General features: G+C 36.7%; 1 protein-coding gene across 1 annotated transcript in view; it reads right to left on the bottom strand.

Annotated features, from left to right (window-relative positions):
* The window catches only part of efcc1 (EF-hand and coiled-coil domain containing 1), a 62294-nt gene that overhangs the window by 22004 nt on the left and 17141 nt on the right, over positions 1–23149 (bottom strand). The window contains exon 2 of the mRNA XM_052018171.1: positions 479–624. Within this exon, the coding sequence (XP_051874131.1) occupies positions 479–624 (146 nt within the window). The remainder of the gene's footprint in view (positions 1–478; positions 625–23149) is intronic.

Here is a 23149-nt window from a genome sequence, read left to right on the forward strand (position 1 = left end):
CTTTCAAAGTATGATTGCAGGCATGCAACTGTGAAACAACTATGAAACAATCAGGAAGAAAACCATGCCCTGAATCTATATATTCGCAGGAACTAACTAACAAATGCCCCTGAATAGATCAAAATGTTGCAAATGACTCTTCAAACTTGCCTAATAGTTTATAATCCAACCTGCCTATAGTCGTTTTCAGCAGGTATAATGGGTTAGACAATAACATGTAGATTGTTGGGTATGGATTTGATTCTAGTCCAGGGCAGTGGGATGACAGACTGCTCTATCGATAACATGTGGATGAAGAACCTCATCAAAAGTGATCCCAATAAATAGCAAATAAAAGAACTAAATTAGAATTGAAAGAGTAAAATGAAATGAAATAAAGTAAACAAATATGAAAAATAGATGAGAAGAAATAAAGGTGCATCTGCATTAAATAATACATCATAGAATTTTACAATGAACATCCTCCGAATGTTCTTACTGTTATAAGCTGATGCTTCTGTATCGCCTGTTGGCGATCTGCGTTCCTGAGGCACCGGAGGACATCCCTTCCATTCGTACAATGCAAGAGGAGGCTTCCCCTCCAGAGGATTTGACTGTAGGAATTGAAACTTCATGACCTCTGACCTAAAAGAAAAGTAAATAAATTGTAAGAGCAAATCCCTTTAAGATTACTGTCATTTTTGGGCTTTTCTTACCATAACTGCCCTTTATAAGGTTCTAAACTATGCTTACATATGTAAACACCTTTCCGACACACATTTACAGCTATCATAACAAGCAGAAAGTACCATACACTTTCTGGTGCGCCCTGGTGATTTGCCTGGAATTGCTTGCTCACCATTGATTGTTTTATTTACAGGATAATAAATTCATTTCAATCCAAGACATTATCAGTGAAGCTCAGTGAGACAAATGCTTCATTCCCATGATTTAGTTAAAGAAAGTTTGCATTCACTGAAACTCACATTTCATTGTATGAAAATGCAACCGTTTTCACACCATAATAACAAATACAGCTGTCTTCTACTGAATCAACTCAGATTCATGCTGGAATTGTAGAAGAGGAGTATACTGTTTGTTATAACAAGTAGTTACATCAATTTTGATATCCTTATCATTTAATATGCAACATCAAATAAACATAAGAGCTTTTCAATAAGTCACTGGGTGGTACATTGAGTCAGCAATTAATCCTTTCACTTTAGTGACCTGAATTCCAAAGCAGGTAGGGTAAATGGCCATCTTGCTGGCTGCTGATAAATAGGAATTATTATCCTTTGTTACTGTTTTATCTCAAAACATATTACATTAAGTTAATTAAAAATGAATTATGTTTAACTTTTTCTATTGTGGGATTTAAAACCAAAAATATTTTTAATATATAGCAAAAGTATATAATATTAAGCAAAACTGTAAAACAATGTTAAACAATGTTTAAAACAATGCTAAATGTTTCACAGTACACAGGAGCTAGGAAAAGCAGTTGCCCAATTCTTCCTGCAGAGAGATTTGGTCTTGAGAAGCATCTAAGAAGATAATCCTCCAGTAATAAGACAAAGATAGTGGTATATGTAATATGGAAAGAACCAAAATAGAAAAAAAATAATGGAGTGACTTCACTGATCATCCATTACCACAGCTGTCAGTCAATTAAAGATTGTTGAATTGAATTCACTGGTTGAGCCAAACAAATGAGCACATAAAATACCCCCATCAATATATCAGTGTTAGAAACAATCCAATGAGAACATTTTGCAGGTTTCACACTGAGTTGGAACTAATTGAAGATTGCAATGCTATAAGTTGGAAGCTTACAGTTTAATAGCTGTAGATGTGCAGTGATCTAAATTAAGTTCTGAGTGTTCCAGTTCTTGCAGATTGAACTTTCCATCTGTTTGATTGTGTCCTTTTGAGGCTCAATTTTAAGAGCTCAAAATAAAACGATAAAATGGTCCATCAAAATGCAAAGACAAAGGCTGGTGTAGATAGTTTTGGTTCATGTGGAGATACATGATAAGTATAGAGTAAAAATGTCAGTGTTTGTCAGTTAAAAGTAAAATGAGATAGAGTAAAATTGTACAAACTAATGCTTAAAAATACAGAAAATGCATTTCTACTCTCAGATGCTCTTGACATTTTTGAGAAAGAGATGGAAATTGTAATGTTTCAATATCAACAATACTTGATGCATGTTCTTACATTAGAACTAAGAACCTATAAGTGCCAAATCAGATCCTTAAATTAGTTTGGTGTCACTAAAAGTATTATTCAACAAACTTTAAGCAATTTTAGTCACTGTACTTTTTTTTGCTGTAGTTTCATTTTATTTGAGAACCAGAGAATTTTGAAGGTTAAAAAAGATGGGAAAAATAGGAATACTGAGTTTGCACAAAGATCCTGAATTCATCAAAGCTTCAGTGTTGGGTAACTTTTTGTAGTTTCACTGTAAAATGTCAAACATTTAATTGTCCTGGCAATCCTCCTTTTGAGATAAGTTTTAATGTTGAGTTTTTTTGACAGAGATTGGCTCTTGTTAATTGTACATTCCCACTGTTTGCTTAAATGAGCCACAGAACAAACCTAAGTTTTTTGAAAGTAGCAAATGATATCATTTGTAGAATCCTTTGACAAACAATTCAGTGCAACATTTAACAAACCCAAATATAAAATCCATGTGGTAATATCCACAGCTCACTTTGATGACATTCAGAAGCATTAGAAACGCTGATAATGTATCAGTACACAAACAAGGTGGAAAGAGGTCGCCATAGTGAGAGACAAACATTTCTCTTGTTCTTTTGTGCAATAGGAGCAAGCTGCTTTAGATCCTGAAACAATGTCATAGAGAGTGAAAGAGTGTAAAGTGATAGGTCCTGAAATATTACCCATGACTAATGACATTTTAATCAATGCTCCTCTGACTGGTTGAGTGCTTGAAGTAGCAAACAAGAAGCCAAAATGCAGTAAGAGTTAAACACTTTAGTTATAATAATTCCTCCTCCTAGTAAAGTTGTTTTTACTGAAAATAGAAATTACTTCCAATATTTAACAGGAATATCTATCAACAACTTATCCTAACTTCAAACTTCCATGTACAAAATTGTACTAAGTTTTGGGATGCATGAAGGTTCTAGTTAGCCTTGGAACTGAAAAGTATCTATGAGCACTGGATAACATAATAAATTAGCATGATGCCCTTTCACCTCTGATACTTTGATTTGACTCTGTGATGAATTACCTTACACGGAAGAATGGATCTAAAACAAATTTACTCCTTGAATTTAGAGAGGTATTTCTCTCAGTGTAAAGTTCAAATAAATGCTAGAGACTTACATGCCTCAAGCATCAATTGAGGCCAATACAAAGATATATATCATTTTCCAAAACTATTTTATGAATTATTGTATCTATTATATTTTATGGACATGTAGATTGTTAATGTTGGATGGGTCAGCACACACCCACAATCACAAAGTTGGCAATAGTTATTCAGGTTTGGAAGTCTCAATTCAACATCAGTTGTGTGCAGGTCTCAATTAGGTCACAAGGATAGCCTGTGTGTGTAAAGTAGGAACTCATCCAGCATGTCCCCAGTCTGAGGCTAAATTACACCGCCAAAGCAGATAGAGGCTTTACTCTGCATCTGATCATGCAATAGATGAACCTAACTGCCTAACCTGGACTTTTTTTAAACCAACAGGCTGTTCTAGAGCTTGGGGGCTTTTGACCTTTGTCTCTAGATCTGTAACTAGTTCTTATCTCAACACCACTTACATTATAAAAAGGATGAATCTGAATTTTTTTTAATCAAATCAGAACTTTCTGAATTAAGATCTCTTGTGAGATGCTGCACTCATTAAATGAAATGATTTATGTCCTTTTAATCATTTTGCAAGGTTATGTTTTTCATACTTTTTCTTTCAATATGTTTGTAAAGTACATGGAAACAAGGCTATCCTTTGCTTAAATATATGAGTAAAGAAAATATTTAGGTGATTACCGAAGACTTCCTCATCTCTAACCCTTTATTTATTCTTATACTCCTTTCACTTTCTTCCAAGCTGCAAACCTGCCAACCTACACACTCTTCTAACCACCAATTTTCAATAATTCATAATCTTCCACTTCAACTCATTCCATGCCAACCGGTTCTTGCAATATAACTTTCACCTTGCATGCTGCAACCTGTGTAGATTGAACATTTGTGACTTTCCAATACCTATCCGAAATGGGTAAGATATCTGCACATGTGTGAGGGCTTAGAAAATCTACCTATTGTGTCTTATCTTTTAGTCATGCTCTTCACCCAACATTGTCAAATACTTAAGTCCCATTCATTTCCTAACAATCCAATCTATTGGAGATACTGGAATCATGTTTTCAAATTTGCTGGAATCAAGATATTGACCATTCAGGACAAATCCTGCAAATGTGATTAACTGTCAGTTTGAAATTTTTATAGGTTTTGCCACCAGGGATGAAGGTAATCTCATTAGATGAAAACAGACATTCCAGTGGACAGGTATTACTCTCTCAGAAGATTTAATATGGAAGTGACTCTTCCTGTAGTGCAGTAAATGCTGAGCACCAGAACTATTGCTAGGGGATGCATGTCAACATATCCTGGCAGTCTCATAAGGAGCAAGAGCAATAAATGAGGAAAGCAGATGGCAAAAATTATTTCACTGTATTTACTTTCAGAGGAGGCTTTTTACTTAGAAATAGACTCAAAAATGTCTCTGTGTAATCAAAATTTCTAAACTATTTAGGAATTGTTTGCTTTTAACAAAATATGTATACTAACATAAAAAGGAGCTAGATTTTCTCATGTGCATTTTGTTACATCTCTACCAGAAAAATACACAAATTACAGTAATATATACATTGGGAATTAGTTCTTTAGTGCAGCTTAAAGACATTTTCTGCATTAAAAATATTTTATAATCTGGATATTTTCCTATCTTTTTCATAAACATTGTAATAATGGAAACTCTATGATCTTCAATTCCTTTCAAAATTCCACTGGTTAAAGTAATTAAATGACATGGTGTGCTTCTTCATATTTAAACCCTGGTATGAACATGATTTAAATTTATAGAGAACATCAGTACATAAAAAGAAAAAAAAGCCAAAGGCTACAGAAGATTATAGATTAGATGGAAAGTCGGTGGAGAATTGACGGACAGAATTTAATCCTGACAAGTGTGAAATGATGCAAGTTAAATAGGGTTAGGACATATACAGCAAATGGTAGGGCAATAAGGAATGTCGATGAACAGAGAGACCTAGGGGTCCAAGTCTATAGTTCCCTGAAAATGGCAACACAGGTCAATAGGATGGTGAAGAAGGCATGTGGCACGGTTGCCTTCATCGGTCAGAACAGACAATATAAACTTGGGATTTAATGTTGCAACTTCACAAAAATATGATTAGACCACACTTGCAGTATTGCATGCAGCTCTGATTGTCACGTCATAGGAAGGATGTGATTGCGCTGGAGAGAGTGCAGAGAAGGTTCACCAGAATATTGCCTGGATTGGAGGACTTTAGTTATGGGAAGAAATTGGGAAGTCTGAGATTATTTTCCCTGGAGTGAAGGAGGCTGAGGAGTGAACTGATGGAAGTATATAAGATTAAAAGAGGCATAATTAATGTAGATAGTCAAAATCTTTTCCCATGTTAGGGCCATCAAAAATAAGAACCGAGAAGCAGCAGCTTTAAAGGGGATCTGAGTGGTTGGTATCTGGAACTTGCCAGAGGAGGTGGTGGAATCAGATACAATAACTACATTTAAGAGGCATTTAGACAGACACTTAAGTAAGCAAGGCATAGAAGGATACAGTCCTAATGCAGGCATATTGGATTAATGTAGGTGAACAAAAAAGTTGGCATGGATGTGGTGGGTCTGTTTCTATGCTGTATGACTTAACGACTTTATGACTAGGGATTACATGTAAAAATCCTTATTGAAATACCAAAACAATGTCAACAGCACGACTGACAAAACCATCAGACAGATCACCTTTCTTCATGAGATGCCATAGATCAACAGATTTCCAAGAAAAAAAATTAAATAATTGGAGTTTTTCTCAGAAGAGAGAAAAAAAATATTATATTGTAGTAGGTTGGTCCTATTGAGCTAAATCAGGATGGCTTAATTTCTACGATTCTTTAAAGGAGAGTTAATAGCAAGCAAGTTCCAGACCTTAATAAAGTACTAACATAATGGCAATACAGTAATTGACAAAACTATCGGATGGATTACCTTTCTTCATGAGACAACAAGCACAAGCAGATTTCCAAGTACAGTAAAATGAATTGAATGATAAGAGTAAAGGAGACTGAAGAGAGAAAAATAGTTTTGAACAAAAGAACCATTACACTAGCTGGCTAGAACAATGAACGAGTCAAACATTTCAGGAAGGATTTGGACCAGATCCCTAATTAGATTGGATTCAGCTGTGATGCCTGCAGTCAAGCCTTGCCCTCGGTTCACAGTAATAGCTAGGAGATCACAAAAACAGAGGTTCCTGCAGCTTCTGTTAAAAAGATTATTTTCTCCGTTCAATCAAACATTCGCAAAATACTTTGTAACTTATCAAGTTTTCCCCTTCAACTCAATTAACTGTAGAATTTTTAAGAAGACTGCTCAGAAATCTTCTGCTATACGATTGATAATGAACATTGAAGAACTCAGATTTCATTGTCCAGAGTGATTCAAATTTAATGACAAACATTTCATTTCATATACTTTTGTTTGTAATTTTTTGTTCTGTTTTTAGCGATCTTTCTTTAAAACACAACATTTAGCTTTTTTGTTGTCCGCAGCAGAGTTTCTGCTGACAGCGCTATATAGAGTTGGAGTTAGGGACATACAAATATCTAGACCCACAGCAAATAGTCTATAAAAAACAAACGAAGTAACCTTACTCATAGAACCGAGTCTTTATAAAGAGCAAAAGAGACAGAATATACGGCCAAAGCTACAGTGACTCCTCCCAATTAAAGTAAGGTAACTTATTCATGAAAACGCAGTTGAGTGGAGGATATTTATGTACAAATTATGTGCACAAAATTAATCTCATTTACTAAGATTGATGCAAACATCAAATATAATTGATCGGTTAATTACACTGAAGTGTTGTCACCATCCACACATCTCTGGGGAAAGTACGTAGAATTCTACTAAGCGTACTGTTCATTTGGGTAGAGAAACAGGGAAGTGGAAAGGAGAACTCTGACAGATTCTTAACATGAGAAATTAAACGGAAGCTATAATTGGAGATAACTATGTTTTTCTATCCCCAATCATAATAACTTAATGAAATCTGATATAGGCCACTACAAGTCACACAGCAAAGGTAATAATAGAATATATTTTAACTGGATGGCTGAATTTATAGAAAGAACAGCAAATTATCATTTATTGCTATGGTGATATGATCAGGGTTCAACTAGATATCTTGAGATGATGATCTACAAATTGTAAATAAGCTTCATTCTCATAAAATGCTATCTTTTGTTTCCTAATAAATGATAAGCTGCTAAGTGTCAATATCAATGCTTTAGTGGAGTTTAAATTAAATTAAAGGCCATTGTTTCAAGTTTTCACAAATGGGCACATTTCTAAAGGTATTAACTTGGTACTTTTGACAGTAGTGGTGCCTAGTGGTGTGCCACAGTGGTCAGCGTTGGGACCCTTGTTGTTCGTTATTTATATAAATGATTTGGATGTGAATGCACAAGGCTTGATCAGTAATTTTGTGGATGACATGAATTTAGGAGGTGTTGCTGATAGTGAAGGAGGTGATTGTAGATTACAGGGGGATCTTGATCAGTTAGTGAAGTGAGCCAAGGAGTGGCAAATAGATTTCAATACAGATGAGTGTGAGGTGATGCATTTTGGAAAGTCAAACCAGCGTAGGACTTGTACTATGAATGGTAGGGGACTAGAGAGTGTAATGGAACAGAGGGACCCAAGAGTACAAGTGCATAATTCATTGAAAATGGTGTCACAGGTAGACAGAGTGGTGAAGAAAGCATTTAGCACACTGGCCTGCATCAGTTAGGGCACTGAGTATAGGAGTTGGGACATTATGTTGCAGTTATATAAGTCATTGGTGAGGCCACACTTGTACAGTGTACAGTTTTGGCCACCCTGTTATTGGAAAGACATGGTTAAACTGGAAAGAGTGCAGAAAAGATTTACAAGGATGTTGCCAGGACTGGAGGGTCTGAGTTATAGGGAGAGGTTGGCCAGGCTAGGTCTTTATTCCTTGGAGTGTCGAAGAATGAGGGGTGATATTATAGAAGTTTATAAAATCATGAGGGGCATAGATAAGGTAGATGGTAGCAGTCTTTTCCCCAGGGTAGGGCAGTCCAAAACTAGGGGGCATAGATTTAGGGTGAGCGGGGAAAGATTTAAAAGGGACTTAAGGGGCAACTTTTCATGCAGAGGGTGGTGAGTACATGGAATGAGCTGCCAGAGGAAATGCTTGAGGCAGGTACAATAGTATCATTTAAGAAGCACTTGGAAAGGTAAATACAGGGGTGGGGATTAGTGGGATATAGGTTGAACGCAGGAAATTGGGACTACACGGGTGGGCACCATGGTTGGCATGGACTCATTGGGCCGAAGGGCCTGTGTCCATGCTGTATTGCTCTATTACTCCATATGTAATTAAACATTAAATACCTAAAGAGCTCAGAATCCTTAAATTAGTACAATGTTAAGTCAGAACTGGATGCAGAAAAGATTGTGCTGAAAAATAGTATAAAGTAAATCAAAGTCTCATTTATAATTAAAATCACTTACTGTGGAACCAAAGCTTTTAGGAAAGTTCCATGCAAAATTCTTTAAGCTAAATTCAAAACATACAACATAATCACTGGGAATGGATAAGAATATGGCAGAAGTGCAGGAAAGAATTTCGCCTCAGAGAAGTTATGTCAGTTAAGTACTGAATGGGATTGATGCTGGAACTGCCAATGCTTCTAATATTTATCAAATACCTGGATTCATAAACTTATGAAAAGTGAAAGCATTTGGAATAAAACTATCAAATTAATCACATTCGACTTTGCCAATTAAGTTATTTTTTAAAGATGATATTTTACACATTAATCAAATAAATTAACTTCAATTCATTGAAATGCTTGATTTTTCTATATACATAAAATTGAATCAAAAGGCAACTTATATTCTAATTTACATTGCAACCTATTCCACTGACCTAAGCTCATGGTACCTCATTCTATTCTGCCAATAGCCTGACTATGTTTTTTCCTTCTGTAACTTGTGACAAAAGTTGGATGTGAAGAGATCTTGGTGATATTGTGCAGTAATAGGAAAAGGACAGGACTCTTGGTGGGTGTTGTGTGCATAAATGTCCTCTTCCTCATTTTCTTCTTGCATTTATTTTCTCCTACAGGTCTAACTCTTTAATATTAAGGCCCACCAATTAAATATGCAATTAAGGATAATCTGAGATTATTTTCTTTAATCATGAGATCCAGTTTTTAGTGGAAATGTGTTTCCTTCATGTCTATAAACAGTGATTTTCTGTTGTATATTTACATGATTTGGAGAAATAGAAAATATGAAAGCCACATCAGAGGGAAAATATTTTTTATAATTATTAACACCTAAAAAGCAAGCTAAGAATGACTTAGTAAAAAATAGCCATCATAGATATTCATTTACTTAGAGCAAAAATAAATCATTTTAAAATTCTAGAACAAACTCAGTAAACAGCACAACTACTACTCAACATTACAGATATTTTGCAATCCAGTTTCTAAGACTACACCAATCAATTAAAATGCTTCAAAGCTTCTAAATGGAAGTTCAACAGTCTTTGAAAGAAATTGCTTTTCTCATCACTTCATAAATGCTCTCATTTTATTTTAATTGGTTTACATTATGTAATGCTCTATGCAAACCAGCAGCCGATATAATTGACTCCAGTAAAGGGACAGTAACCTATGATAAATGTTCGATAGAGACATGCCAGAGAAATGACATGATATCTTTAAAACAATTATTTATTATTCATTAGAAGTGATGGGTATTTAGATCTTGGATCTTAATTGAGCTGTTCTATTAAAACATTTAGATCAAGGGCCTGCCTTATGGATGATGAAAACATCAGTTGGATAAAGTCTCAGCAGGGACTCTTAATGGTGCTGCAGTAGCTCCTGATGCCTCTCCCCCAGGCTATACTTTGCCAATTATTCATAGGCTCCACCAACTGCACCGCCAACACTAATTTTATTTCATCAGGTGAGGATACAGTGCAGGCATTGTCTCATATCATGGTTGCATTTTTCAATCTTTTTTTGCTAGACCCATGGCTGCTTCATCACAGTTGATCCCACCCATGAGGTTAGCACCATCTGTCAAGTCTGAGCAATATTTATTGCATGTCTGAATCTAGTCATTCATGTGGATTTAAAAAATCAGAAAAGGGCCATCAGTGATCCCTGGGGTAATCAATCTCATAATTTTCTTGCTTTTATTTCCATAGTGATAAGCTCTTGTGAGAAAATCTGCAAAGTTATTTCTTTCCATGTTGGCTTTCTTTTTCTTTCTATGAAATACTTTAAATCATAAGTAACTGAACCCAATTTTATATAATTTGCAATCCTATAACAGTTTCATTACCTAAATGAAATTCTTCCTGACATTCTTGTTCTCTCTATATTATTTTATCAAGCATATACAGGAAGATTAATGCAAAATACCACAGATTCTGGAAACCTGGGATCAAAATAGAAAAAGAAGGAAATAATCTAAAAGATAGGCAGCACCTTTGGATAGAGAAAAAGAGTCAATCTTTCATTTCAGTAATATTTCATCAGAACTGGAATTTTAATCAGTTTGCATGAAAGGTTACTGACTTTAACATTAACTTAGCTTTTCTCTCTCTGCAGTTGATGCCTGATTCATTTAATATTTTCAGAATTTTGTATCTTTAATTTCTAAACAGCAAATTGTTGCAATCTAAGTTTTCATAAATCAATGAGAACTGAGTGATCTGAGCTGACGAATATCTCAAAACCTGAGGAAAAATATCACTTGAATTAGGCTGTCCAGATCATGAGGCTGTAACCATCACTGTCAGTTTGAGTTATTCAACTCACATGGAGCTAATTCCATGATAGCATTCAGCAGTCAGCAGTCAGTGGTTAGTTGGTTAAGCTGCTTCATGTGTTTACTCAGGACTGTATTAGTATAGAAGATGAGACTAGTCAGAGCAAAAGTCTCCAGGCACTTGAAAATCTCCAAAGTATATAATCTTGCAGCAGAACCAGTTTAGGGTCTGCAGCAGCATTCCTGTATCAAAAGCAAGTCACACTCATACTATCAGGTCACAACATCTAGTTCCTTCCGCAAGCTGAATATAAAATCTGGGCTTGGTTGCACCTAGATGGAAGAGTTTTTAGTGAGTCAAGCTAACACCAGTTCTGCTTTAGGAGTGTGTGTGTGTGTGTGTGTGTGTGTGTGTGGGGGGGGGGGGGGGGGGATGGGGGGGAGGTGTGATGGTGAGGAGTATTGGTGGAGACAGAGTGTGGTGCCATTGACATCCAAGAAAATGTCCAGCTCAGCATGCATGAGCTCCTGTGTATACAGCACTGAGCTTATAAAATTAATTCCAACTTGAAAATTGTAGAAGCAGATACCAGCAACTCTTGTTTGCAAAATGCATCATAGCAGGTACAGCTAAATTTGGCTGGCTCAGTTCAAGTTCACCTGAATTTCGAATTCAGTAACAAGAGCCTAACAATAATGATTATGTAGGTATTTTCATGATTGTCTTTCCAAACTGAGCCAGGAATGTGAACCATCACTGATTTCTAATACAGTTTGGATGAGACTGACAATATTTTCCTTTCAAAATTCGAGCAATTTTCTTTTTACAAGGTACGGCAAATGTATTTTGGAATCAGGACAGAAAATTCAATAAAAAACAGTTAAAATATTATAATCTACCAAGATTGAGATCTGTGACAAGTTCTTACAATGGAGGTGAGTTCTGAGTGCATGGATGGTTGCTTTTTTGCAATAAGCTTAACTGCAGAACTCCTTTGTATGAGTTGCCAGCCACCGGCAGTCTGATAGACAGCCTGGAGGTCTATCTAACAGGAATCCTGCTTCACAAAGCTGCGGAAGAAACCTTTGAGAGGGAGCTTGGTTAGAGCATGAGTGATCCTAAGCTCCATGGTGGGGGTGAGGTCTGTCACATAATCGGCCTTGTTGTCATTGCTTAGTTTGCCAGCTAGTAGAGTTGTTTCTATCTGCTATCCAGCAGCCAGTCAAAAGTGCCGTTGGCATCCATTTGGGGGCACCCTGGTACAAGTGCTCACAGTTTCCATATCAATTTCCAATAATGATTTAAATCAGTGGGAAGGCATTGTTTCTCTTGGTCCAAAGTATTAGCAATGATTATAAGCGATTGAACAGGAGGGAATTATGGTAAAGTATATTGTATCATTGAGTATGGATTGTTTAAATACACTGTATTCAAAACCCATAAAACCAAAAAAAATGGTTACTTAGAATACAGCTGTAAAATTATTAGTATTAACTTTATGTAAAAGATCAGTTCATGCATTTTCACTTGTTCAAGTGTGGTATTTATTATACTATTAAAATATTCTGGTACAGAGACTAAGTTAGAAATAAGTTAAGTACTGAAGGGGGATTTCAGAGAACTTGTGGTTGACAAACCCGGTGCATGTATTTGAGAAGATGGCAGACATGGCATGTGGGAAGAGATTAGTGAACACAGTGTACATGAACTTTATGAAAGCCTTTAAGTTGTGAATTGGATTGTAGAATCTGCCCAATTTACACTCCATTGTTTTAAGTGGAATGAACAGCCCTAATATTTCAAATTACAGCATTCAATTTAGCCGTTATAATGCTAAATGTAAATTCAGCCTGGTTATTGTAGATTCCAAGTTATGTACCCCACAATATTTCTTTAACATTTTTAAAAGATACCTTGCAATATTTATTTAACATCTTGTAAAGACAGGCTAACAAATACAATATCTGGACAATGTGTAGTTAACAACAAAGGCAAGAAAGACAGTGATGCAGCATCTTTCTAGTTTCTCAAGTAAAAGCCTAATTACTTTTGACCAGGTTACTTAGCTGTTTCTTCAAATGGTTGCAATGCTGACAGAGGTAACCATAGTGAAGTACTTTAGAAGTACAAACAGTGGAGAAAGTGTAAGCACCAGAGCTGCTCCTCTGTAAATTTATTCATGTCAAACTGACCTCTAGCTTCAATCACAGCCTCTGGCAGGAAACCAATGAGGATATGATTGCAATCTATACAGCAGATCTTCAAATAGGCTTCACAAAACAGGTGTAACTGGGAAAAGAGAGTGAAGATTCATTATGGTGGATCTCCTTATATTTATAGCATCATGCACATTTTCATTTCCAAAGCTCTTTTAGACACTAAACAAAGTCTGATCACAAGGATGATACATTATGGGAAAATAGTTTTCTGGAAGAAAGTGAGAAAGACTGAAAGATAGATTCAAGGCCAAAGATGCTGTAACAGATGTCCACATCTGCGGGATGAACTCAATGAGTCAGGCAGCATCTGTAGAGGGAAGTGGACAGTCGACGGTTTGGGTCAACATCCTTCACCTGCAGTCTTTTGTGTCTCCAGATGTCCACATCTGTAGAGTTGGAGGAACACTGTTGCTCTGACAATAGATTATTGCATACAGTGGCTCTGCTTTTCAGGAGGAACTGAAAATGATCAATTATATCCACAAGGCCTGAGTAGCAACATATCAGTGGTTTAGGGATGCCTGCTTTAAAACCTCTGCTTCAGGGGATTTGCATAAGAAATAAGAACAGAGTGGGTCATATGGGCCTTTGGGCCTGCTTTGTCATTCAAGATTATGGTTGATCAGATCTTGGCTTGAACTCCACTCTCCTGCCAGGCCCCCATAATCCAAGTCAAGTCAAATCCTAAAGACTAACAAACTATCCATCACAGCCTTGAATATATTCAATGACTCAACCTTCATAGCTCTATGAGACATCCCAAAATTCACCACCCTTTGAAAGAAAAAAATCCTTCTTATTTCAGTCTTAAATGTTTGATCCCTTATCCTGAGATTACATTCCCCATGTCAAAGTTCCCCCACCAGAGAAAAGGTTCTTTCAGAACCTACCCTATCAAAATCCCTCAGGATCCTGTAGGCTTCAATAAGATTACCTGCCATTCTTCTAAACTCCAGAGAGCATATGCCAGTCTGATTAGATTTCCCTCTTAAAATAAGAGTCTTAAATCTCAACAAAGGTATGAGTTGGCAGGTTGGCAAACTACATTAAAAAGAGTATGTCAGTAAAAATTAATGGCCAACATTTATATAAAAACATAGTTTACAGCAAATATCCAGCACCACTAAATGCAAACACCCAATAGGAAAGACAGTCCAGCCATTGTTAACATGTAAGTGGTTGAGCCATAGCTAACAAGTTAAAGGAAGTATCAGATAAAAGAAAAAAGTTTACACTGTAGCCAAAAAGAACAGTAAGTCTGATGATTGGAAAAAAAAGTCAGATTTCAGTAAAGGGGGGGGGGGGGGCAAGAAATTAATAAGGAAAGTGGAATATAACAGAAATCTGCTAAGAAATTTAAAAACAAAATGTAAAAGCTTCTACAGAGATGTAAAAAGGAAAGGATTACCAAAAATTAATCTGGCTCCCTCACTGAAGCAAGAAAAATTATATTGGGGAATAAAGAAGTGGCAGAGAAATTAAACAAATATTTTTTATCTGTCTTCCTGGAGAAATTAAAGAGACTAAATGTCGATAAATCCCAAGATCCCGATGATCTGCATCCAAAAAAGTGGGAAGAAGTGGCTAAGGAGATAATGGATGCACTGGTCGTTACTTTTAAAAAGAATGGTTCCCATAGATTGGAAGATAGCATATGTAACCCCACTACACAGGAAGGAGGAGGAGAGGAAATAGACAGAAGTAGGAAAATTGCAGTGGTGGCAGAGCACTCAGAAAGTAATAATAGGATTGAGCAAAGTCAATGGATCTATGAAAGTGAATTCATAATTTAGAATTCATATTAGAATTCTTGAGGCTGTAACTAGCAGAATAGATAAGAGTGGGTCAGGGATGCAGTACATTTGGGTATTCAGAAGGCCATGCCAAAGGTTCTTAATCAAAATTAGAGGAAATAGGGTTGGAGCTAAGGTACTGAGGACTGATTAATGGACAGAAAATAGAGAGAGGAATAAATGGGTCATATTTGGGTTGGAAGGCTGTGGCTTGTGGGGTGGCACAAGGATCACTGTTGTAGACCCAGCTGTTCACAATCTATAGCAATGATGTGAATGGATGAAAAAGTGTAATATATCCAACTCAGGGGATGATACCAAGCTTGATGGCAGGGTGAGTTGTAGAGGGGATATAGCAAGACTTCAGGGATTTACAGACAGCTTAAGTGAATGGGCAAGGATATGACAGATTTAATATAATGTAGAAAAATGTGATGTCATTTCCCTTGATAGAAAAAAAATAGAAAAGCTGAGTATTTTTTAAATGGTGTGAGATTGAAAGGTGATGCTGTTCAGGAGGACTTGGATGTCCTTTTACATGAATTACTTAAAATGAACATGTAAGTACAGAAAGCAATTAGGCAAACAGTACATTTGTCTTTATTGCTAGAGAGCTTTGAGCACAAGAGTCATGATGTTGTGTTGCAATTATATAGTGCTCTGGTAAGTCAGTAGGTATATTGTCTTTACATCTGGTCTCAATATCAAAGAAAGGGTATGCCTGTGATAGAGGAAGTGCAATGAAGCTTAACCAGATTGATTCCTGGGATATGGGTTTTTTTTAATGAGGAGGGATTAAGCAGCCATATACTCTATTGAAATTGGAAGAATGAGAGGTAATCTCTTTGAAACAGAAGCTATTGATTGAAGACCAGGATTGTGTGTGTGTGTGTGTGTGTGTGTGCGTGCGTGCGTGCGTGCGTGTGTGTGCGTTCGTGCGCGCACACGCGCGCACATGTAAATTTGGGGAGATGGACAGGGACCCAGTGTCAGCTGTGATCAGGATTATTTTTGGGAAACTGGAGAAGTGTCAATCTTTCCTAAATTGGGTCCTATGTATGGCACATTCATATGCTGCAGATTAAAAGAATCCTATTGGTTGAAACAGGCTAGGCACTGGCAATAGGAAACTATGAAAATGGCTACAATCCTTTCCTCAGTGTTAACTGGGTAGTAAGTTTCCAAGCCCCAACTTGAGGCTGTTATTATCTATTTAAATTTTGGCAAGTTAAAATTAACTCCAATACTTTTAGCTAGTTAGTCCCCAGTCCTTCTAGACATAGTGTTCCAATAACCTGAGTATTTCCTGCAAGGACTGGAGTATACGAACTTGCTCCAATTTTTGGTTTTGCAGCCTCAGTGTGGATCCTAGAAAATGTTTGATTATAACCTCAGCATGCTGTACAGTATGCAATAAGGAATGTGTAGCATTTTGATGATCTTCCTGCTTAGGATATAACTCTCTTAAAAATCCGACAGTAAACACAAATAAAGGAGATGGTTAACTGAAAATGACATGTTATAGGTCAGTCCTACTGCTATGATGCCATTCATTTATCCCACACAACACAGCCACAATAAAGTGCGTTCAAGAGAAAAAATAGACAATTACATTTTTTGCTGAGGTTTCAGAAATGCACAAGACCTCAGAAATAATGTTACTGTAATCTTTTAAGCAATAATTATTATTAGTTACGTTTTTTTTAAACAATCCCTCAGTGCCCAGATCTGCCCAAAAATATTACCTGCTTATTATACCACAGAGGAGACCATTTGGCCCATTGAGTCCATGCAACCTCCCAGCAGACCTATCGCAATGATCCCATTACCCCTTACCTTATTTCTCTGTATCTCTGCAACACATTCTTTATAAACCTGACAGCACATCTTTGGGATGTGGGAGGTAACTGAGGGAAATTTACGCAGTCCTGGATGAGCGTACAAACTCCACACAGATAGTATCCAACGTTAGGATTGAACCTTAGTCCCTGAAGTTGTGTGGTAGCAGCATTAACTGCTGCACCACCATAAGTATATTTATTTGGCTTTGCAGCAGAATGAAGTGTTTTCGAGAGATGTTAAACTTTTGAAGCATCTGGAGATGACAACATTCTTACTGAAACTTTTGAACTACATATTCCCTTGCGTGCAGAGCTGTCAAATTTGAACAAACAACCTACTATAATATGGAATACAACCATGGCAAGGTTCATCAGGATTCTGACCAAAGTATCAGCTTTGGTAATTGACACATGCAGTATGCTTTTAAATTGGCTACTGTCTTTTATTCAACCAGCTCCAGTTTATGCTTTACCTTTGTGGGTGGTTGAAATGCAACATTGCTTCATTTAACTATAGTGTACTTTGATTTAAGTTCCACAAGCAGATGGATAAGTTGAATAACAGAACCACAGGTCATGTGGTTGGCAAATAAACTTTAAAAAATGTTTAAAATCCTCTTCCTAAGCCCTCTGAAAGCATTCTTTAGAATAAACTCAAGTCAAAGACACCTCACAATCAACAGCTTGTTTTGGCTGTTCAGTTTTGGGTGGTATAAAATCAGTAGCCAGTTCAAAAAAATTAAAAGAATTCCCTCCTATCTATAATTTTTCACTCCACCATGAGAAACTCATTATACTTTTGTAAGCCAAGAGGACAAAATTTAAAAGAAGTACTCAATCGATTACGTAGTGTCTTTCAGAGTCTGGAATGATTGCCAGGTCTTTTATTCACATTTACTTCTTTACCATAGGCACAAGATGCCTGCTATAGAGCAGTAGGAGCTTTGTGTAAACTGTCACCCATTCTGAGGGATAGAAAGGCTCTGCCCTTTGCGGTTCTTCAAACATGAGGCTCTGGCTAATAAAAACCAGAAACAAATGGCCAAGTGTTTTCAGCACCCTCCAGATGGCATTACTTTTTTACCGCTGCAAACGGCCTCTATTGTTTTGGAAAGGGACCAAGTTTTTCATCAGTCACTTTGACTGTTTGATTTAAACAGTGCTTCTCTAGGTCAGAGAAGGCTGCAGAAATGAAAGGATGAAAAGAAGGTGACGGTTCGATGGCCTCTGTTCTTTCACGGCAATGAACCAAACAGTTTTTTTCTTGGTTGCATCCCTCCCCCATCCTCCTTCTCTTCAGCTGGACTATTCCCTTAATCACTTTAGTTCTGTAAGTATGAACTCACAAACTTTGGGAGCAAATCAGCTGTTAGTTGATGGGAGGATTTTCCAGATTCCAGCGTCTTTTTGTGAGCATGTATCATCAAACTAATGAGCCGGTGTTACAGTTTTTCTTCTACTTCTACAGTTTTTCTTCCAGTAAATGATAAGGCTATCAGAAAGTATAAGTTATCAAAAGTGAACATTTCGCTGGGTGACCCTGGGTATTGTCCATGTTGTAAAATAAATACTGCATTAACTTTTTTCAGAGAGCCACTTATTCACATAACGTGCACTCACTTTGGCTCAAAGGACTGTGCTCCCTAATTGTATGTGCCAGTTCTGTTCCCATAACCAGCAGCAGTTTCCCCTTGCTATGGGATGAAGTGAAGCAAGTTGCCTTTCTTAACATAAAACAATTAACCAAGTGGCACCTACCTTATAATGCATGAATTGGTAGCAACAGTTACATCTGAATGTTTCTCACTCTTAGTATTTGAAGTCACAAGGTAATTTAAAGTGAGCATCTAAACTGGTACAATATCAGACCTGGACAATATAAAACTCTCTGAACTGAAACTGTCCATTTCCAGTAATTACATAGTTAAAATTATTAAAATATACCTGGGCCTCTTCTTCACCTTCTGAAATGTTGGAAATCCCTAAGGACCATGGCACTCCATAAGTGATTATAAATGACATCCTGTATGTGCCCTCCAGTCACGTCCCTACAATTAATGCTAATCTGGTGGGTCTACAGTTTCTTTCCTTCACAAGCAATAGGACTACATGATTTTCTGCAATTCACTAGAATCCTTTCAGCCCACAGTGAAGTATTGGATGTAGCAGCACATGGGGCCACAATTTACTTAAGTATTGTAGCATAAGTGCAATCACATTTAGCAGCATGATCAGCTTTGTGTCCTAATCAAAGCCAAGGCCAATTTTGTAGTTGCTTCTGTTTCATTCCTTATATTGAATCTCTTAAAGTAGTATTATGACATAAGATGCTTTGCAGGAGTATTATTAAATAAAATCTGATGACGAACAACTAAAGACAGATGACCAAAAATTTGGTCAAAACTGTAGATGTTAATGAGAGTCTTTAAGAAGATGAGACAAAGCTTTGCAAGGAAATTTCAGAGCACAATGCCATTGGTGGAATGATTAATATAGGGAAATAAGTGATATGTAAGAGGCCAGAAATGGAGTGCTATATCACCCTCTACAAAAGCAAAAACAATGTATAGCATCAATTCAGATCTTCCACATTAACATTATTTTTCATTTCCCACCACACAGATAAATCCCTCAACATACTAGTGCAATTATTTTTTGACTTACATTACTGAAATTAAATGTTGTCAGATTTTTTTCCTCAATATTTTACCAGCATCCATTATGTAAAACCATGATTTTATATTTATTGTGAAATTTCTTAATGTGTAATGACAAAAAGGTTATGTTGCCAACGTAATCATTAGCAGCTACATTCATGAACTAATCTATGTTTCTGATGGCAGTACACAAATGTAAAGGGAAATCAAAATGAAGTCAACAAAATTGTACTTGGCTTATTGTCACTATCAGAAAAGGATAACAGGAGTCTCTGAAAACTGTTTCTTTATAGAAATATCTTCAAGTTGTCCTTTATTCTACAAACTCAGTTCAAGAGAGCACAGTTTAAGCACTGAAATACATATCACCAAGCATGGAGTTATTGAGGCATAATTAATATTTGCTTTACATTTTTTGTTACTGGCATCATTATTCTCCTTTATGAACTGTATCATCCTCTAAATAGGTCTGCCATGGCACTTGATGGATAAAAATCAAAGAACTGCTGATCTAGATATCTGGAAACAAAAAACAGATAATGCTAGAAATACCCAGCAAGTCAGGCAGTAACTGTGGAAAGAGAAACACTTTCAAGCTGAAAACTCCTTGTCAGAGAATCATTCAGGATGATTGGTGGATGGTTTGAAACCGTCTTAGGGCCTCTTTAACATCTTTTGTCCCTGCTCTGGAAATGTGGCAGAGTAAAAGGAAAGCTTTATTTCTATTTTCCTGAGAATCTTTGCTCAGCTCCCGGCTTGCTGCCAGAAATCTGCAGGGAGCTGGGATAAACCTTTACCCCAACCACTGACCTAGGAAATTGAGTTTCGATCGGGGCAATGAGAGGAGGGCTCATTCCCTGTAAGAGTGAACTGCTCTGTACTAATAAATATACAGAACCTGAAATCAAGTGTATTATTTTTATATTTACATTTTTGGCAACTGTACTCGTTAATTCCCTATTACTAATCTACTTAAAAGCCTGATACAAAGCTTGAAAAAAAAGCACAGCTACTGAGAAAAGTCAAGCATGAATCTTAGTGGGAATTTGCTGCAAAGGTCACTATAAATATAAACAGGGAACATTTGTAGCATTCCAGTCACATACAGCAACTCACCGGCACCTAAGCACAGTTTCAAAGCCTGAAAGTTTTTATTTTGAAGATTCACCCTTAACAATGTGCTATGTATAAATACTTGGCAAGGTTTCAGTCCTAATTTCCTGAAAAAATGTTTGTACTTCCATCTGGGCTCCAGACGTGTGCTGAAATGGACAAGTATTAAACGCTCCCCAGTAGAACGCAGACCTTACAACACCAAGATCAAATACACTTGACATGTTAAACAAGAGCATTTAGACGCCCTGGTCATTAGTGTGAGAGGCTTATATATTGACTTCATATGTTTGCTTTCATGATTTTAGGTCCGCTTTTTTGGCCAACAGACAAATTCACTAGCATTGGTGTTTTGATACTCTTCAACAGTCCTCTGTATGGGATGTCCCAGAACCAGGGTGATAAAGATCATTGCAAAAATGTTTCTGCGCATTGCTCAAGTCTTGTCAGATAGCCATAGGACTTGTAAGTTTCAGTTCACTATCAGGCATTTTAAAGTGTCACTTACAAAGCCACATGACAATCACAGATTCACAGAACAATACAATGCAATAGGAGTCCGTTCTGCACGTTAGTGGAACTAACCAAATCATCCCAGTCTCCTAATCTTTCCCTCTTCCTGCAATTGTTTTACATATATTTTTATCCAATTTCTATTTCAGAGTTTTTACTGAATCTGTTTCCACCATTCCTTCTAGATTGCAACTTGTTGGATAGATAAAACAAGAAGTTTCCTTGCTGCTCCTGGATCCTTTGACAATTGCCTTAAGTCTGTATCTTCAGTGGATGACCCTTCTGCCACTGCAAATAGTTCTTGGTTATTTACTTCACCAAACCATTCATGATTTAAGGACCTATGTCAATCATATTTTCTCTTCACCTGCGCAGCAAAACATTCCTTTCTGCTCTTTTCCAAATCAGTAAGTTCTTCCTGGAATAATCTTTGCACTGGCTCAAAATTGTTGGCATCATCCCATGACATCCTTGCTTCTGCTACCCATTGGAAGCAGAAACCATAGATGCCTTGCAAACCTTTTGCCATTCTTCTCAAATGAAGTAACCTTGCAGCAATTTCCTGACAAGTAAATTTAACTGTTTACAGCAGATCCTTCATATCATGCTGAATCCTTGGAGTTACAAAGAAACTGTTTATGAATGCCTGTATTTTCAGCCCTTATCAGCAGCTGAACAGAATGGTCTGCAAAGATGACTGGAAAACTTTGATAATATTGGAATTTTTTTTCCAGAAATATTCTATTGAAATGGACAAAATGACGTAAGACCAATTAAGATCCATGTCTCTTAACTTATTAGTATTTTCAAGCACAAGAATCAATATTTGGCACTGGGAAGAATGCCAATACTCACTCAGCCTGTGGCAACCCCCCAGAGACAGAGACAGTGTCTGAAATACAGTATTTACTTTTCCAACTTTTAAAATTCTAGCATTTAGTTTATTTTCATATTTTATAACCTCTTCCTTCCTTCATTCCTTTAACCTTATAAAAACATTTTCCATTTATGCCTTTTAACTTTGTTTTTTAAACCATTTAGTTAGATCTAAGGCTTGTTATTAACCTTTATCCATGTGTCCATTCATCTATTTAATGAAAACATGTGAATTCAAGAAATAAAAACAGAAACTGTTGGAAATAATCAGCAGGTCAAGCAACATCTGAGGAGAGAAGCAGTCAAAAGTAAGCAGATGAAAAATTTTCAACCTGAAACATTAACGCTGTATTTCCCTCTCAAAGATGCTTACTGGCCTACTTAGTATTTCCAGCAATTCATGTTTTTATTTCAGGATACAAACGTCCTTACTACTTTGCTTTTGTATTCAGGATTTTTTTAGCCATCCAAATGGACAACCTTCTGTGTTGGCTTCATCTTAATTACCCTTTCAGTCTGTGTTGTCTTATAATGACTTGCTTTCTGGGAAGTGGGAATAACCTTATCCAATCCTTTCTAATTATATAAACAACTTGATTGGATCATGTAAACCATACAGCTGTCATTTTATTACCACTGTATGGTTACTCTGCTTGGGCCGCTTCTGTGTTTCCTAAAGGCTGCAAGCAACGCTACTCTGCACTTGTTGTCTGAAGTGGCCTCGTGTTGCAGCTTTATCATGGGGTTCCAGCCCAGATGCACATATGACTCTAGAGTCTGTACTTTGTGGGTTTATGGTGCAGTTGAATCATACTTGGGAAAGCTAGAGTTCTCCAAGTGATGTGTCTGTTTTCCTCAAGTTTAGATTGCACATATGCGGAACAATACACACATAATCAAATACCTCCAACATGATGTCACACATTGGCATATGTTACACTGCTTCCCCCTATTAAAAGAAGTGTGAAACTAGGAAAACGACATTTACAAGTTTACTAGTTTAACCATTCAATTGGGTTTCAAATTCTCTTTCATCTTTCCAAT

This window comes from Pristis pectinata, chromosome 6, assembly GCF_009764475.1.
Source record: "Pristis pectinata isolate sPriPec2 chromosome 6, sPriPec2.1.pri, whole genome shotgun sequence".
Classification (NCBI taxonomy): Eukaryota; Metazoa; Chordata; class Chondrichthyes; order Rhinopristiformes; family Pristidae; genus Pristis; species Pristis pectinata.